Source organism: Brachyistius frenatus, unplaced genomic scaffold (genome assembly GCF_029030835.1).
Source record: "Brachyistius frenatus isolate BFR_SWC_R1_liver_20210118 unplaced genomic scaffold, ASM2903083v1 Contig_247, whole genome shotgun sequence".
In the NCBI taxonomy this organism is placed as follows: Eukaryota; Metazoa; Chordata; class Actinopteri; family Embiotocidae; genus Brachyistius; species Brachyistius frenatus.
The window spans coordinates 115251-134951 of record NW_027210846.1 but is presented as its reverse complement, the minus strand read 5'-3'; the positions used below and the strand labels follow the sequence as shown (position 1 = coordinate 134951).

At 43.5% G+C, this 19701-nt stretch overlaps 1 protein-coding gene across 1 annotated transcript in view; it reads right to left on the bottom strand.

Moving 5' to 3' along the window:
• Positions 1 to 339: 339 nt before the first annotated feature.
• Positions 340 to 19701, bottom strand: part of agmo (alkylglycerol monooxygenase) — a 44388-nt gene continuing 25026 nt past the window's right edge. Inside the window, exons 11-13 of the mRNA XM_069720698.1 lie at positions 15995 to 16077; positions 14952 to 15057; positions 340 to 877 (exon numbers count right to left, since the gene is read on the bottom strand). Coding sequence (XP_069576799.1) covers positions 797 to 877; positions 14952 to 15057; positions 15995 to 16077 — 270 coding nt within the window. The 3' untranslated portion in view covers positions 340 to 796. The remainder of the gene's footprint in view (positions 878 to 14951; positions 15058 to 15994; positions 16078 to 19701) is intronic.

The following is a 19701-nucleotide window of genomic DNA, read 5'->3' as shown; positions in this document are numbered from 1 at the left end:
TTGATGCTTTATGAGGCTCCAAAATATTTTAGCTTTAAACCACTTCAAGCTGTCATTGAATATTTAGCCACCAAAGTCGTGGTCTTGATGCCAACAAGGTTTTTTTTTCCCTCTTTGATGTGATATTTCTTTTACCCCTCTGAGTATTTTAATGAATGTCTTAATTTCAAATATTTGAGCACAGGTGCCTTTTTAAAAGAAGACGTTGTTTTAAAAGGAGAGTAATGACGGGTGATAACAGCCCCATCTGCTGTGGGCCGTTTGTCACTCCCACACAAGATCCGGAGGAATTCAAATGACAAATCTGCCGCTTCAAAAAACCCAATTAAAGCCGACAAGCAGCAGAAACCTCCCGGGATTTTATTTTGCATTTCTATTTTGACAGTCCAATGTGCGTTAGTTAGGGGATCACAAAACAGGTAAAGTCAAATTACAGCATTTTATTGGAATGATACATAGAAAACAAGAGAGTACAGTGTTGTGCAATATTGCAAAGTGGAATTAACAGGCATCGGTATGAACTCGCTTTATTAGAGGTATGTCGTTGCATTGTGGTTCATGAGGAACAATAAACATTTTTGAATGATTAGTACAGCAGCAAAGAGAAAAATCAACCACAATAAATTCATCATTGTTTTTGATAAAAAGAGCACCTTTCCTCGGCTAATTGCTGATCTACACAAAACATGTATTTTAGAAATAAACAGGCTTCAAGCAGTTACAGATAACTTATTTCAACAACGATGACTCCAAATTTTTCACAGCCGCCATCGCTCTGCGTCGCCTTCGAGTCGTCTCAGTCGGCCTTCTTCCTGATGCTGAACAGCTGAGAGCAGCTCTGCAGAGCCCAGTACAGCAGAGAGAGGGAGACAAAGGCCTGGACAAGATGGAGACACAGGGAGAGGATTCAAAAACATTCAACTCGGCTTAAAAAAAAGACTCATTAGCGACCTGGGAGAAGGAGACGAGTTACACTGTTCATTGAGAAGTGAAAGCAACAGATGCTGAAAATCTGCTCAAACTTCCAGAAGTCCCAGAAAGATTTTGATCTGTAAAAGTCTTAATAACTTTAAACTTGACTACGTGTTGATTTATTGGATTACCAGTGTTTTGTAAAGATGTTTTTCTTAAATATCATATTTATATATATATATATATATAAATTACATGCTGATCTGCCAGTTGCTTTCTAAATAAATCTCTTAATATCAGAACAAACCAAAAACTTCATAAAAATGTCAGAGTCCAAGAGGACATATGTTTATTTATTATCTAAGGATTTCATTTCACATTTAACTAAAATATAAGAATAAGAAAACCTATACATATAAACATTTGAGAAGTTTGAATCGTTCAAATTTTGGCATTTATTTCTTTGAAAATGACCATGAATGAATTTTCGGTGTAGAAAACTGTCCGCGTGACAGATGTTTGTATCTTAATCCAGCCACTTCTGGATTTTATTTTCTGTCCACACTTCATTTATGCAATAAATCATAGATTCGTTTTCTTAATCAATTAAAGAGCCAACATTAAAAACTCCTACAAAGACAGTATGGGCATTTCCTCATTATTATCTGTCTCTACAGATGTTAATGGACACTTGAAATTAATGAACTGTTTTCTCCACTTTTTTTTTTGGTATAAAGATGTGTTCACTTTAACATTATTTTGTCGATCAGATGTTAACGTTTCTATTAAACTGTACAAACACTGAGAGCCGCATCGGTTGGATATTTGCTCCGTGTTGTTGTTTTTTTAATGTTGAGCACAGCAGAGATTAACGCACCTCTTCAGATTTACGATAATGAAATTAGCCGGACTGTAAAACTGCTGAATAAAAGCAGGTTGGTTTGTCACATTTAAAAAAAAAAAAAAAAAAGGACATGAAAATAAACAGTGACACTTTCGGAAAGTGGATCTGTTAAATTGAAAGAAAACAGTGAGACTCCCTCAGATGCTCGAAATGATGTTAAGAAGTGGGCTCAGAGGTTAAGGAGCGGGTCGTCTCCCTCGACGCTCTCGCGACGGGGTCAAAAGGGTCACAACCGTGGGGGGACCCCGCTATTCGGAGAAATTGAGGGTGGGTGGTGGTGGTGCGGGGGGACGGGGCGGGGGGGCTCTCTGCCAGAAACAGCCTCCACCTCTCTCTGAGTTCTGGCCCATAAACTGCATCCTACATCGCAACTAGAGCCAAAAACCAGACCGTTGTCCATCACATGGAAAAAAAAAAAAAAAACCAGCTAAATTTCCTGCTGGATGCGGCAGCTGTTTTCCTCTGAGAGAACGTTTTTCTGCCTCTCACTACCTGCTCTGAGAAACAGACTCCCTGCTGAGACAGAACAGCAGGGAAACAAAAGATGAAACAAAGGAGGAAAAAAAAATAAAAAATAAAAACGTACGGAGAGCGTTAACAGATCCAAAACATGTCAGCGATCCGGTCGGTTCAACTTCCGCCGTTTCCAGTCGTCCAAGAACGACAACTCGGCAGTTTTACACCGAAAATCCACCAGATTTTAAAACCGTATTCGGATCAGTTGCAGAACAAACTTGAAGATGGAAATCAGCGTACTTTACACTTCATATCGGAGGAACGTAATGCGCTTTTTCTTCTCCTTCACCTTCTCAGATGAAGATTTGCACATATAAATGATGCAAATATATAAAATACGACCCATTTGACGGATTAAAACTCCCGACAGCAAACAGAGACGTTAAAACCAGCTCTGGTTTCAACGTCTACAACATTCAAATGCTCCTCATGCATTGAAATATCAATAATAATAATAATAATAATAATAATAATAACGATGAAACATTATAATATAAAAGTAAATTTTATGAAGACTACTTTTAATTTGAATTCCTTAATGGCACCTTAATTATAATAGCGGCATGAAATTTGAAATAATTCCTTTTAACTTGAGGATGTTTCCTGTATTAATGATTATATCAGAGAGAATGAGAAGATGAAACGATGAATTTGTGTGCATATGTGACTTATTTAAATGAAATCTAAAGCCAAGCGGGAAGAAAAATTGACATTTAACATTTTTAATGACGGGAAATGAAATGATTTGTAGAGAGAAGCATCAGATCTTTTTTTTGTTGTTTTTTTTTGTCAAGATTAAATCAGGACTAAAATATTGTCTATTTTTTTTAATTTTTTTTAATTTATTTTTATTTTATACACTTTATTAATCCCCGAGGGAAAATTTCTTCATTTAATTTGTGTGTTGGGAATTGAAACATAGAAATTAATTTCATCTCATTCAAAATGTGTTTTTTTCTGTCATTAATGTCAACATCCAACAGTCTCGTTCCTTTAGATGAGTCAATGTCAAATAACTGAAAAAAAAAAATATATAAACATGAGCAAAATGAAAAAAACAAAAACAACAGACAGGTCGGCCCTTCCTGTTCCACTTCCTGTCTGCTCGGTGACGTTATCCAATCAGAGGGCCACAAAAGCTGCTTGAACACTTTATGAGATGACAGGAATTCAAGGTGAAGGAAATACATCTACTTCTACCAAAACCAACGCCATAAAAGATAAGACGGAAACGAAAGGTAAGACGGTTTTACCGAGGAAAACGTTAAATTAATGAACCGGAGGTTTGTTGGGGAGTTTTTCACGTATCCAACAGGTTTCTCCGGAGCTCGTGGTTCACGTAGCAGCTCAGGAATCGCTTTTAAAAATCACGTCGGATAAAGTCATTTCACAACCTGCTCTTCTTAATGCAGCTTAAACATGACGGCGAAAAGTCTAAAACTCCCAAGAAGGAAAACCAGATGGAGGATTTGAAATATTCGCGTCTATCTCTTGAGACGGATTGGGATCGAGAGCGCAGCGCCCGACCCGGCAGAACCTCGCAAATCACATTTCACTCAAACTCAAGACCGAAACATGACAAGAGGTTTTTTTTTTTTTTTTTTTTCTATTAAAGCCGCATGTTGAGGGCACCTAGTGTTTTTTCCTCCGCTCCCATCTCCACTCGTCCCACCCACCCACCCGCCCCCTCCACCCACCCCCACCCGCTCTGCTACATTTTAATGGACTCGGAGGGAAATCCATGTGGGACGGATTACATCGTTGGAAGGAAGCAGGTTTGATCGTCTACAAATAAGCACTACGGCCGGACGGCACCGCCGCCCAAAGTAGAGATCTCAGCAGATCCTCTCGCACTCGCTCTGTTTTGGGCAGAGGGGCACTTTGTTAAGGGAAGTAATACAAAAACCCACCGACATGTGGTTTCTGTAGGTTATTATGATTATTTTTTTTTCTCCCCTGCTTCTTTGTTGACCTTTATTTATTCAGTGAGGACCAGCCTGCTGTGGCTAAAAAGAAGTCTGAACTTCACGGTCTAAAACAGCATCCGGCGATGAATTCCACTTTCGTGAAGGTTTCAAAGTTCAGCTGTTGTTTGAGAAAGCTGTTGATCCTCCCGAGGCTCGATAGTTTGTGCTGCTGCTAATGTGTATTGTGTTAAACTGACGTCTTCCTGTATCTTTGTTTACCTCATTTATATAAATGACAGCAGGCTGAATAACTGAATCGCTTTCTCTTCATACGGGAGAAACTCTGCTGTCCAACGGCGCCACTTTTCGGCAAAAAACAGATGAATTTTGGCCCCGTTAGTAAAAACATACTGTGAAGTCACAGTAAGATAAATTATATTTATGAATCGTGTTAAGTTGTGTAAATCCAATCAACAAATGGCATTTTTTTTCGTGTACTGAGCACTGAAAGTTGTTATGTTGTCGCTCTCACCACAGGTGGCGATAATGCACGTAAAAGATGTCTACCAGCAGCCATTAAACAGAACGGAGAGGTTTGCAAGGGAAGCGTGGATAATAGTTGCAGTCGAATAGTTCAAAGCAAATAGTGTTTCTGCTAGTAATGCCCATTATACATTTTATTAAGTAAAACAAAAAAAAACTGTCCCGAATCCCCCAGTTTTACAGCCACTAAAAACACCAGTTCAGTTTGAGAAACAGCAGCTCATTTTTTTTTTTTTTGTTTTGTTTTGTTTTAAAAGAGACTTTTGTGAGCAGTCGGTAAACAACGTCCAACATCTTTTGTTTTGCCGTTCCCACGTAAACTCATCAGAGTAAATTGAAAACAACCCATTGTACGGAGCCATTTTCTGTTCTGTTGATACCCCCCCCCCCGGGGAGATGCGTTCAAAGACCCCCCTGGAGGAGGGGGAGGGGAGAGGGGTGGAGGGCGGGTGGGGGGGGGGTTGCACCGCACCGCACCGCGGTGGCAGCGATCCCCCGGCCCTCAGCGGGTTAACGTGGCAGAGCCTCGCTGTTCTCCAGCTGCAGCTCCAGATTGAAATGAAAACAAGGCAGAATGGCTGCTGTCAGACGTGTGATATACGACCTGTAATGGGATGTTTCCAGAGCTGCCTCTCTCCATATGGCTGCCTACAGTCCACCAGACCTGGCCTGAACTGTATCGGAAAATCACTCCAAGCTTTTAAGTTTTTTTTTGTGTAAAACTGGCTGAGTGGGCGGAGTCTGCTGCTGCTGCTGCTGCAAAAAATATTTTGTTTATAGTCCATGATTCTAGTATTACGGGTCCTGACACACAAACACAACAGTGAAGTATACGATAATTCAAACTGAAGCTTCACTGTTTGTATTTTCTTTTTCTTCATGTGACAATTCGGCTGATTTTGCGGTTTACAAAATAATTCTGCTCCGCTCGTTTTGTGCCAATAATCTACCGTGAGGACAAAAGGAAACGAGCAACTCCGGCCGAGCGATGCACGCACGAGTGTTTCCAACTCGCGTCTCTTCCTCTTATGTTTCAGAGGGAAACATTGTGATCTTTTACTTATTTTGAAGGGTTTTCAATTGCAGTTACTTTGCAGACTGAAGGCTTCGAACACAAAAGGTCTATAAGATGAAAGATGAAACCTCCGCTCGGGTCGGCGTCGACGCGCTGTTCGGACGATTTTATTTCGTTTGGTAACGTTCCTCTTCCCGGGCGAGAGCGTTCACGAAAGAGAAAAGTGACAAACAATCTCGTCGGCGACCACGTGAACCGACCCGGGGATGAACTGGAGCTCACCGGAGGGCGACGTCATTTCTACGTTTTGATGTCCTGCCGTTTTTTTTTTTTTTTTTTTTTTTTTAACATTTGACACCGGCTGGCAAAGCCTAGCTACTTGCCCTCATTTGTTTAGGGAGGGTACATTTCTTCCCTTAAACACAGACGCTACCGTGTCCACCGGAGGTTTACCGCAGCGTCGGCACTCCTACCGCGTCTCATCTCTCGAAATGAGTTCAGAAATCTCCGTCTGTTCGTCCTCGGCGACCGTTCGTCCCGCCCGCTTCGACGTCGGCGGGTGCGTCGCCGAGGACCACGAGGTCGTGCCTCGCGAAGCCGAAGTCTGGAATTGAGTCCGTTTTAATTCAACTGTTCCACATAAAACTGCGAAAAACAAAGAGCTGAGGCCTAACAGGAATACGTCAAAACAAATTAGAAGGAATGTTCGCCCACACAGTGAGAATAAATCCTCCCGCTGATACACATGTGCGCGCACACACACACACACACACACACACACACACACACACACACACACACACACACACACACACACACACACACACACACACACACACACACACAGCAGAGGGGCTTCCTGTCCGTTTTCATTACGAGCAGATCTACAGTCTCTCTCGCTCGGCTTGTTCGAGCAGACTCAGGAAGGACACGCCGGGCAGGTTAACGTCCCACCAGAGAGTCGGCGCGGTCGTCAATCCGCAGCGCTGCCGTGAGAAACACGGCCGCTGCGCTCCCACGCACGTCCAGACAAAACACACGTGGAAAAACGCGCGACGTCACGTCCCCGCGCGGCGGGACGAGGAGCAAGAAACACGGGGACGATACGGCGTCCCGGGACGATACGACCCGGGACGATACGGCTCGTTTTGGACGCGTTCCTTTTTCCACATCTGGTGTTCGCCGTCCGTCGGGGACGTCGCAACTCGAGGCCGGCGACGACTCGCCCCGACCGCCGCGCCTCATTTGAAAGGGCGCGATTAAAACTCATATCTTCGTATCTCTTCCATTAACTTCACGCCCCCCCCCCCCCGCCCCCCTCACCCCACTCGCCCCCCACCGGCAAGCTCGGCCACACTTCAGCTCCATTCAAGAGAAGTCGTCACCTCATCATCGAACCGCAGCTTCCTGGGCGGACGAGTCGGCGAAAAAAAACGCGCCAGCCGGGCGGAAATGTGGGACGGCAAACGTCCAGCGAAGGAGACGGGAGCAAAAAGACGAAGTGTGCGCAGCGGAAATGAAGCCCCTGTTTGTATTTCAAGGAGCAAAGAGAAGACGTCTGGATCCACTGTGATTTAGTTCAGTGGATTCCTCTGAAAAAGCGGCGCAGATAAATGGGTCTCCGAGGGCCCGCGAGAGGTGTATCTTTACCTCGACTGCTTCAGTCCACCCACTGATATTTACAAAAATCACAACCGTCTCTTTTGTACATTCCTGCCGTGGAGTTTGGAGCCAGCTCTTCTCGAAGCTGTTTTCCTGCCACATGTGTGTGGATCTCTGGGTAGTTAGTAATTAACAACAATCAGGAAAAAAAAAAAAAAAAAAAAATGTCCATCTCCGCCGGCCTGAGCCGAGACGCTGGCACAAAAACTGGTAAACAAAGATGTGCTGCCCGGTTTGGGTTTATTTGACTAAGACAATGAGGAGAAAATCAGAAATCAGATCTTCTCTTTAAAAAGATAAAATAATTGGACATTCAGGAATCGGGCAGGAAAATGAGATAAACAGCTCAACTCGGCGTTTTTTTTAAAAAAAAAGAAGAAAACAATGTCTGTTCAGAGAGGAAGAAATCTGTCACCGCGGGAGAGCGTGAAGTGTTCGGGTGCCTTTCGCAAGTGAAGAAACAGCCTTCGGGAGGGAGAATGAGGTTTTGTGAGGATGATAACTCAGGAGCCATATTTTTTTTTTTTTTTTTTTAACCTCCTCAAATAAAACAACTTCTGCACCGAGGAGCAGCTGAAGGCCAGAAAACGAGACGACGGATCACTGAGTGTTCAGAGGCCGTCACCAACCCGACGCGAAGGCTTCGAGAGTCCGAACGAGATCTCGAACGTGCACGCTCGGGTTTGCACGAGTTCAGCACGAGAAACGTGGATTTGGACCTTAAAATGCAGTTTGAGGATTTGGGCTCAAACGGTTTAGAAAAAGGCTCGAAATAAACATCCAACTCCACGGATGGAAGTCGACAGCTGCCGGTCTCTGACCGATGCGCTGGACAGGAGGTGGACATTCACGGGCGTCTAATCAACCCTGAGGTCAGGCATCGCATTACAGTCTTTCCCCCAAGAAACCGGCGACCTCGCGACCTTCTCGTCGCACCTCATCGACCGATCCTTCGTCCGTGCGGAAGATATTGATCGGTGGAGCTTTTGATGAACCGGGACGGCTCATTGTGGCTTCAGTCTTTGCGTGACGTTGGCTCCTCAAAGCCTTTTACAACCTTAGATCTGAAGCTTTTTCTAACTTGAACCCCCCCCTCCCCCCGCCACCACCACCACCACCACCCCACCAAATGCTCACGACTCCTGGCAGCAGGAGACATTTTCCAGCTCACTTCAGACAAACTACTGCAGCTATTGTGTAAAAAAAAAAAAAGAAAAGAAAAGAAAAGGGCCGTGAAGAATTTAATTTTACTACAATATCAGATGTGTAACTGTTAGCCAGAGAGTTAATGAGCGTGGCGGAGAGAGAGAGAGATTAACAAGCTGAACGTGGAGTGATGAAAGCTCAAACTGCAATAAAGATAGCTAAATTAAACGTGCTGAGCCTTCATTCAGGAATATTTTGCGTCAAAACCTTGACGTTTTGAACCTCGTGACTTTCCATCGTTTCGTAATGTTTCCACGTCTTCGGGAGTTGGCGGTTTAATTTCGGTGAAATCAGCCCGGCGGCAGAAATTAAGACCCTCGGAGTAAACCGGCGACCGTCGGGTTCAATCGGGTCCGACGGCTGGAACGCAAAAAAACAACAAAAAACAACCCGAAAAAACAACGACTGGCGTGTTTTTCACCCGGGAATTAAAGCACAAATAGGAAGACAAATCGAAGAGAAAGTCGGTGTTGGCTTGCGCATCCGAACAAAAAACAAAAAACAACCGACGAGAGCCAAACTAAATACTGCAAGAAAAAACTCCCCGAGGGCCACTTGCTGTTAGATTTCCATCGCTTTACCTGGCAAGTGGTCTGACAACATAAACCGAGCGGTTAAGTCTTTGACGGGCACGATCCCCTGCACATTGAGTGATAATATTTCACACTGTGTATGCTCGACCACCCCGCTGTTTACTCCGATGGTCCTACCCAAGCCTTTTTTCTTTTTCTTTTTTTTTCTCTCTCTTTCAAATCCCTCCATTTTCCCTCCCTGGGAGGAGATTTCCTTTCCTTTCCATTCCTGCGAGCTCTCAGATGATGTCATGCTCGCCGAGTTTCCACAGCTCACCCAAACAAGCCCGTTAACCTCAGCGCTGCCTCTCGCCACCACACATTCCTGCTTCGGGGGAGGAAAAAAAAAAAAAAAAAAATGGTGGCGGGGGGGAGGGAGGAGGAGGAAGGGGGGGGGGGGGGTTGCTAACCTCTCGCACCTGAGCTGTGGCGAGAGGAAACGGCGACCTCTCGCCGTTAGTCGTCTTATCTGCCGGGATTGGTTGGGGAAAGACGGGGCGGGGGTTTGTGATTTTTTTTTTTTTTTTGGTATTATTTTAAAGACAGGTCAGGTGACGTGTCGGAGATGAAGCCGGTTTTGTGCTTTTTGTGTTTGACATGAACTTAATAATATTGTTCTTCCCTCTTCTTTGGGCCATTTATCTTTCCAGTTAAAGTCTGACAGAAAAAGAGGCTCTTGTACGGCTGGAAAACAGTTATCAACACCGAGAGGAAAAAGATGGAAAATCTAACAGGGTTTCAAAACAATTTAGATGGATTTTTTTTATATATTTTTTTTTTATATATATTTTGGAATCAAAGGGATTACACAGATTCAGATTCGCTTCTCGAGTGTCAAACTTGCATGAGCTAATACACCACTTAAGTCTTTTATTACAAGGGAACATTTCAGTCATATTGTAAAAGAAAAGCAAAGTAAAAAAAAAAAAAAAAAACCTCGGAGGCTTTTTATTATTCTATTTGGGGGACTTTTTTTTGTTGTTTTTGCTTTATTTTATGACAATTAAAAAAGAAAAAGGAACACTGACGGAAAGAATTGGAGCAAAACCAAAAGGAAGCCGTCATTTTTTTTTTTTTCCCGTTTAATTTTTATCCCTGAAAGTTGAAGCGGCCGACGGGAATCCCTGAGACAACCAAAGGCAGGTGTATTTTTATGAGCTCTCCTTGTAAATTACTGTGACTTCACCGGCGGTTAGAGGCCGTTTGAGAGAATAGCTGCCTAATTACTCTGAGATATACCGTGTCTGCGTTCGGCTCGGCAGCCTTCAGGCAAAACCGTGGGGCCCACACGGCACATGTGTTACATCATTACAGCCCACGTCTCCACAAAGTGGCCCCCTGACAGCACACAGAAATACATGTGGACAGGTGGCGGATGAAATAAGTCCAGATATTGAGATGCACTCAAACACAATAAAAAGAGAAAAAAAAAATGGACCTTTCTGAAGTGGTATTGTTGACACATTCAGAAAGCTGCTGATTTCAGTCACCATGGAGACTAGAGTTGATGCTCTTTTGTCAGTATAAAGTGTTCAAGGTTAAAGCGAAGCTTTTATGTAACATCATCTGCTTCAGTCGGGGTCCTCACACACACACACACACATCTAGAGTCGAAACGAACGCTAATTAATGCATCTGTTAATTAGCTGATGTTGTTGATGAATTTCTTTTTGTAGTATTCGATCAATTCTTTCAATTTTCTTTCAAAGAAATTCCAATAATTTCCTGAATACAGCTTTTAAAATCCAATCGTTTCGTTGATTTTCTCTGATTTATGTCGTTGCAAACACGATATTTGATTGTTTGAACAAAACTGGAGAAGTCACTTTCCGATTTGGGAAATTCCGATGTTGTTGTTGTTTTTTTTCCCAACAACTACACGATAAATGACAAAATGATTATCAGCAATAAAATCGCCCTAACCAACGACCTCAATCCCTAAAATATCTGGTTCATGTTTGGTCGAAGGAGCATGTAGCCTGTGATTGTGAGTGTTGTGTGGTCCACCGGCTGATGAGATTTTGCTGTAGTTCTGAACAAAACCTGAAGGATAATTTAAAAAAAACAAATCTAATGCATAATTCAATTCAGGTTCTTGTTTAAAGGAACTGTTACATCTGCATGCAAACTATGACTATTGTCAAATTGGTTTTTCCATGAAATGGTTTTTCCAAACAATGTCATGAGCAAAATACATCTGCAGCTGTCCTGCGTTACGTCAGATTCATGCAGTGTCACTACAGTAATGAGGGGGGGTGGGGGGATGGGGCTGGAGGGGGTGGGGGAGGGGGAATTATCAGCACTGGAAAACTAAATCCAGAAAAGTAGCTGATACCAAAAGCGAGTCGGGTCGAGTCGAGCCGGTACCATCGGTGGAGATGTGGTTTAAGTTGCGAGGCTGGAAAACTAGGCATGTATCAGTGTTTCAAGTCTACCTTCGCAGACTCTTTACAATAACTGATCTAAAAAAACATATAATACTGTAGCGGACTAATACAAAAAAAAAGTACTGCAGCAGCCCAACATGTTGTGTAACGTATCATCGCAGTGAACCAAAAAAAACATCATCTTCCATGAAACTTAAGTTATTCCAAAAATGGACAGAAAATATGCTTAAAGCCTCATAAAAAGCAACTTTCTGGCTTTTTACGTGTGTGTAAATCCAATAAATTGCCCCAAGTTCAACAGAACCGTTGAAATCAGAATATCGACCGTTGCTTTGATGTTAAAAACTGCAGAACGGGAAATACCAAAAGATGTTTGCTGTAATGAAGAAACTGTCCTGCTCGGCACAAATCTCCTACGAGACTCTTTATTTCAAATATTTGACTAAAAGCGACACACAAACACATAAAACTACAACCTCACACACTCGTTCTCACACACACACACACACACACACACACACCAACCCGGTCTGGTCTGCAGCAGCGAGGCCTTCATGTGGGGTTTTTTTGGGCGGGCGAGTGGGCGGCTGGGAGAGAGAGGCAGCCCTGGTTTACAGGTCAAGCCTGCAGCTTTATAAGGGAAATCTCCAGAGCCACTATAAATACCACTGTGAGCTTTAAGGGTGCAGTATATCACACCACTGGTTTTGAAGGACCACAAACCGACCTAGTTTTTGTAGTTTTTTTTTTTTTGTATTGCCCCCCCCAAACGTACAGTGCCTGAATACAATTAAATGTGAATTTCCCTCCTCGACATTTCGAGTGACTGTTAATTGATTGGCCCGACTTCAAAACACTCCCCTCCCGCCCCCACATGCAACAAAGACCCGGGGCCCGTTCCCCCCATCACGCTTCAGACCCGTATATCATTAAAGTACCTTAAAAAGTTTAAGGGTTCCACCGTTTGTGTTCACCCCCCCTCTTTTTGCTGTAGTTCTGAACAAAGGGGCACAAATATGTCAGGAACCATTACAAGTAAATCGTGAGGATTTCCAACGAGCCCCCACCTGCGAGCGTGACGTTTATTCAGCTCAACTTGATGTACCGCGACTTGAAATGGGGCCTAATGATTTGCTGGAGGAAATGGCTGCGTAAAACTTACAGCGCTGTCAAAGAGGACACAGCCGTGCAGCACATGCAGCATAAATCAACACGTTTAAAACTTCTTCTTTTTTTTTTTTAAATCTGATACGCTTTGTTTTAGAAAAAAAAAATATATATTAAAAAAGGAAAAAAAAATATATATATATATATATATAATCCATTCAGTTTTATTTCATTTTATGGTGAGAAAAAGAAAACTGTGGGAAAGACCTCGAGTTGTCGTTCGAACACCTGAGCGGCGCAGATGTGGAGTCGGAGGACGTAAAAAGCAGCCGATGGCAAATCTCACGTGCAAATCTCATCAGCCGGTGCTAGTTAGCAGCAGACGACACTAATTGGTTCCAGAAGCTTCGCTCTTATTCACGCTCGCTGCGATGGCGAAGCAGCGAGCGAGGGCAGAAAGAAAAGAAGAAGAAGAAAAAAAAAAGAAAAGGCAGTTGGAGCGAGGGAGGGCGAGTAATGAGAGGTCAGCCGCCATCTACAGTCGGGCTGCCAGAGCCGGAGAGGCACGCCAATTTTATGGTCAATTGGACGACGCATCTGGACTCATAGATCACAGGGCTGCAGGGCTAGACTTAGCACCCAGCTCACACACACACACAAAACGGACCACACAACACACACAATCACAGGCTACACACACACACGCACACGCACGCACACACACACACACACACACACACACACACACACACACACACACACACACACACACACACACACACACACACACACACACACACACACACACACACACACCGGAGGAACATGATTTTAATACACACCGTTTTAATGCTTCGTAACTTCTGTATCTTAAATCACTCAGCCGTCTTATTAAGGTTTATCGTCACCGGCGTGAAAGTCATTCTTTATATTGTCTCGCGTTTCTGGTGGTTTCCAGTTACCGAGATGTGTAATCCCATTTTTTTTTTTTAAACATTCGGAGCTGCGGTTAGCTTTAAATAGAGGAGCGAGAAAAAAAAGACCAAACGGAGAATGTTACCGGCGGACTCGATCAATAACGCGAGCACCGATTCGCCGTAGAGCCGTAAACCAATCGGGGTTAATTGGGTGTTTGCCGGTCGACTTTGCGTCCTTTGTTGGACACGACGTGTTTCTCTGGTTCACATTCAACTACACTTGAAAATCAACGCAAATAAAGAAAAAGTTTCCACAACATGTCATTATTACACAGTGAAAAATAATGAGATAGTTTTGGTAAAAAAAAAAAAAAAAATGTAACGGACGCTCTTTTACTCACGCTTTTTTTTTTTTTTTTTTTTTTTTTTTTACTCTGAAAGCTAATTTGACAAAGTAAAAGTGTCCGAGAGCTACTCATGTTTAGAAACATTTATTGACATAGCTGAGCTCTGCCCAAACCAGCTGAATAAGCTTCCTCTACATAAAAAAAATGACAAATTCATAATCAGCACACACATATTTTGGAAACCCGTGCTCTCAGGTCAGTTCAGTGTCCGCTTAGCGAGGGCTATAATAATGATGTCTGCAATGATTGTTGGGAGGTTTGGGCCACTGGGGGGTACAAAGTATGCAACAATCCTAAAATGAAGGTCATGTGATATGATTGAAAGCCAGAGAAAAGCTACTAAATGGACCTTGAGGTTAGACTGTTTGGTCAACTGCTGTTTCCAGGAGCTCTGAAACTCGACCGTTCGGCCAAAAGAAACAAAAAAGTACTCCAAAAAAAATAAAAAGGAAAATTGAACATCTGCAATTTTATGACTTCAGACTCAACTCTGTCATCTATCTTCAGCCATTAGCGAACCCAACCGACGAGTAATGTCGCCACCAATTGGATGAATCACAACATATCGCCTTGCTTTCAGTTCTGTAACATGTCACGTCGTATTGAATCATAACACCTGTATCCTGATATATATTGCATTGCCAATTTTGCCAATTGGACAGCGCTAGTCCGCATTGGCTGGTTCAGAAGTCTACAAGTAAAAAGAAAAAAAAACTTTTAAGAAACGTCCGTAGCTCCCTCGTCGTGACATCAGCTGCTACTTGCGTAACACTAACATTTTGGACCGCTTGAGTAGCATTGCTAGCAAAAAAAAAAAAAAAAAAGGCTGTGTGGAATAAAATTTTTTTTTAAATACAACCTAAAATTGCACTGTAACACGCAACAGGTCGCCTTACCTCCGTGGGAACAACCAGCGAAGGCGGGAGTGGCTTCAAGTAGCCGCAGCACTGCATCGTCACCATGACGACAAAGCGAAGCATCTCCAAGACAGCCGACGTCGGCCTGAACGAAAAGGACACACGAGGTGGAATAACTGTGGTCTTAATGCGAGATGGCTAATTTGAAATAGATCCGACGTCGATGAGGAGAATCGCGGTCTGTTAGGAGGTCGACTGACACTTTAAATATTACTCGCATTCAAAACATCGAGTTTTATTTGGGAACTCGCACTATGGACGGTACATAAAGCCAAGCCATTACAAGGGCTCTTTTCAGAGGGTTTAGTTAGTGAGAGGCAGGGCAAACATTTCATGACCCATCCTGCCCCCCTTGAATATTAATCCGGGCCTTCAGACCAAAATTAGTGGCTCCCAAAGATTTTAAAACAAAGATTCTCCTCTCAGACTGGATTCAAAGAAGAGTGAAAGGAATGAAAATTTTTTCTCATTTATGAACATAATTAGCAGAGAAGAAAAGCAGTTTTGAAAATATGGAGACAACAGACATGTTTTACTTGATAGGGGACTTAAACAATCACAATACATTCTGCGATCTCGTACAGGATCTCAACCCAAAGCTTGAGAACCACGACCAGTCAGATTCAGATTATTTCCCTCTCAACTTTTTAATTGTCTCGTCGAACCATGTTCAGTTTGTGAGCTGCCGTTTAGAAGCCTCGAGTTTGGCATTTCGGCCGACTCTTTGAGGGCCAATATCTGATTGATAATAAATATATTTTTAGAAGGACCACCAGAAAACTAATCAGAAGGAGTGAATCTAATTAAAGATACCATAATGGTTGATGGAAAACATTTACTGACTTTGTATTTCATGAGAGAAGTTGACGCTTTTTGAATGGGAGTCTGTGGAGCCAGAAGCTTTTTTGGAGCCAGCCCCTGGTGGCCCTCGGTGGTTATTGCACTTTAAGGTGTCAAATATGCAAATGTGTTCTGAATGTTTCCATGCAAACGAATCTGTAAACAAAACGTCGGTACCGTACCTCTGGTCGATGATGAAGCCCAGCGAGGTGAGCGTGAGCAGGACGTAGCCGGTCACACCCAGAATGGTTGACTGGGACAGCATCTAGGAAATCGAGGCACATTTGCATGCTATGAGAAACATGGCGAGGAAAAAATACATTAGAATCAAAACCTTAAATTAATATCATGGCCGGTCGAGTTACGATCGCAGGAGACCCGACCGGGAGCGCGGTCGTAAAAACCGCACGGCTGTTCGACTGCTTGCTATTCGATGCCAACCTAAACATGTCTGACCTTCAGAATAAGTGCACTGGCACACACAACAGTGCACGCTCTTGCCTCTTACTTTACACTGACATGCCTAGTTTACATGGACGCTCTAATCATCCCCAATAGGACCTGACAGGGGACTTGACCGCAGCCGAAGTTCGAATCCCCCCTCGAACGGAGCCAAAACAACCAACATACCGAGCAGAATATCCCATGCAAGATTCTCGCTGACCTTTTTTCCCTCCGCGAGCTATTTGGGACGTACAGACACACACACACACACACACAAACAGACTCGCACAACAACACAAACACACACACACACACAAAAAGTACAGAACGTGATGTACGGCCTAAATTTGTGTTCCTCTAACCTACGGCCTTGGCTCGGGTGTAGCAGCTGGAAAGCCGGTGTCTCCGGAGGGATGCTGCGGGCTGTCAGCTCGGGTTTATATTTCCCCGACACTCAATACAGAGACTAACGGCCAAATCTCACTGACTGCTCCCATGCCGTACGCACACCCAGAAGGCCACATATCGTCAACATAAAATCAACAGGATGCAATAGAACCGTATTTCTTTATGTCCGAGAGTCATAATCCATAAGCCCCCATAAGAACTCTATTATCTCAGCCCTCGTAGGTGGAACGCAGAGGGATGATGCGATTATGTTTGCCATGAATCAAATTGGGTGGAAGATTTTGGGAATTCATCCATTTATCAGAGTGAACGATCAGAAGTCGCCTCCGGACTGACAAGAGTTTACTGAAGCTGGATGATCACTGCGTTAAAGTTCAGCGGCTGCAGGTAAAGTTGTTGTTTTTTTTTTGGTAAGAAATGTTACGAGTGCAGATTTATTTTGGTGTCAAAAGTTGTGTGAACTTATCCGTGTTAAATAACCCAGACGCGTTCGGTCACGTGATCTTTTCTTTTCGTTCGATTACCCGTCGCTCATATACACGTTGCTGCAAAGAAGCTATCGTATAAAAAAAAAAAAAAAAAAACGCGGATGGTTCGCACCGAAACTTTCATCCTCACAAAACAGAGATGTCGCATTGACAATGGGAAAATGGAAGCGAAGTCACAGTGACCTTCACCTTTGACCTTCAAAATGTCACCAGTTCATCCTCGAGTCCAAATGAATGTTTGTTCCACATTTGACGAGATTTCCTCGAGGCGTTTCTGAGATATTCACAGTTCACAGTGGGAAACGGATGTGAACTCACAGTGAGCTTGACCTTTGACCTTTGACCACCAAAAACCGTATCAGTTCGTCTTTGAGTCACGGTGAATGTTTCTGACAATTTTGGAAAAAGAAATTGAAAGGCATAGGTCAATGTGAGGTGACACTGACCTTGACCTCTGACCTTTGACCACCAAAATCGTATCAGTTCATCGTTGGTGCTCAATGAATGTTTTTTTTCAACGTTAGAAGAAACGCCCTCGAGGCGTTCTTGAGATGTTGCGACCAGGAGAACGGGACAGACGGAGATACGGTATGCTTTTGGTACTTATTGGTAGAAATGATGACGAGCCCAAATAAAAAAAATAATGATTATTTAAGTACTGTATTTTTGCGTTTCCACAAGAAGAGGCTTTTTCGGACCAAACGGCTGGAAGGACTTTCTCGAGAGGAAACGACAACCACGGACCTTTAACGCAGTTAGCGTTCGCGACCTGTGACATGACGTAGCGCGATGTAAACGGAGCGCAATCGAAGTATTTCCTCCGACGCGTATGAGGCTTAATAAAGCCTGGACTTTCCATTTCTCAGTATTTTTGGCCTCCAGTCGAAACTCTTTCCACTGCCGTTTTTAAACGGCTTCGTTCGTAGCCGTAGTTTACTGATTACGCTGAGTTTTAAACTCCCGGGGGGGGTATAGGAGCTAAAGAAGTACCACAAAACTGAGTTCTAGGAACTTAAAAGGTTCTAAGTTCCCCTTGTGCATATAAAGAAGAAGAAGAAAAAAGAAGCAGGAACTCCCTCCCACTGTTCTTAGAAAACTGTGAAACAGTTCCTGCGGTCTGAATGATGTAAACTAGAAACGTAAATACTGAATCACCGCTAAATGACAACTTCAATAAAACCCTGGGAAAACACGGCAATTTGTACGGGACACTAAAATTATACTTGTTGCTAAGTGGGGTCCAACAAAATTTATGTCAAACGTCTGGGCTGCGCACAACATGTGGCTCTGTAGGGTTTTAAATTCGACGTCCAAACTTCAAAACGCTCGAGATGTTGGCTGAGATAAAAAAAAAATACAAAAAAAAAATACTGTTGTCACGCTCAATTTCCCCTCGCTGCCTCTAATAGCAACTGTTTAGCGAACCTATAATAAAACGCGCAGGTCGGCCCGATGATGATGATGATGATGATGATGATGATGATGATGTAATTGAAGAGCAGCTTCACTTGTTTGAAATAGCCGTGTTTTCATGACTTCGAATTAACGCAAAGCCCGTAAATTGTTGGGCAAGCGTATCATCAATTGTCGGGCCAAATAAGCGGCTAGCGAACATGTAGGTATAAATACATAACACTGACATGATTTACTGTCGGGCCGGAGAGCTCACTTTGTTACCCCCCACCACCCCCCACCACCCTCCACACACACACACACACACACTCCCTCCAAGTCCTGATTGCTGCATCCTGAAGGCTATTTGGGTTGGGAAACGGTTGACTCGACAATTAAAGCGTTTGTGTTCACTGCTGGACCACCAGCTGGCGTTTCATTCGCCGAGAGGGGAAGGGGAGCCCTCGACGCTGCTGAGGAGGTGTGTGCACGTGTGTGTGTGTGTGTGTGTGTGTGTGTGTGTGTGTGTGTGTGTGTGTGTGTGTGTGTTTGTGAGAGTGGACCACAACTGAAGGAGGTCGCGATCAGTTTTGAAAAAAAAAAAAAAAAAAAAGAAAAAGAGACAGGCCGTATTATTTGGGAGTTTGAAGAGGCTGGGCGTGACGGAGCTTTTTTGGCTAACCAAAACTATGCCTCGGGGGAGAAAAAAAAAAAAAAAGCCTTCCAAAGATAACTGCTGAGGAGACCTGCTTCTTCTTTTTTTTTTTTTTCCTGAAGGAGGAGGAAGGGGGTCTTTTGGCTTGTCGAGTGGAAAATAATAGACAAAGGTTGTTCTAAAGGGGAACGCCGATCCGTCATCCTGTCACGACGTTACACAGGCCTAGTCTTTTTTTTTTCCCTGCTGGCTAAGTAGAGGACTCCAATCCGCCGAGGCACCGGCCGCAACAAACTGCATAATTGGGTGAAATAATGTTGGCAAACAAACACGCACACGGCTCGGGCGGTCTCAAATTAGGAGCTCCGGACCACCTTGTCATTCTTTATTTGAGGGATTACAGTAGCCTAAACATACCGGCGAGTCAAAAACCGCGACCGAAAGGTCGACAGCTTCAATCCTACTAGAGTCCAGAGTCGGAGCCTTCCCGTCGAGTTTTAAA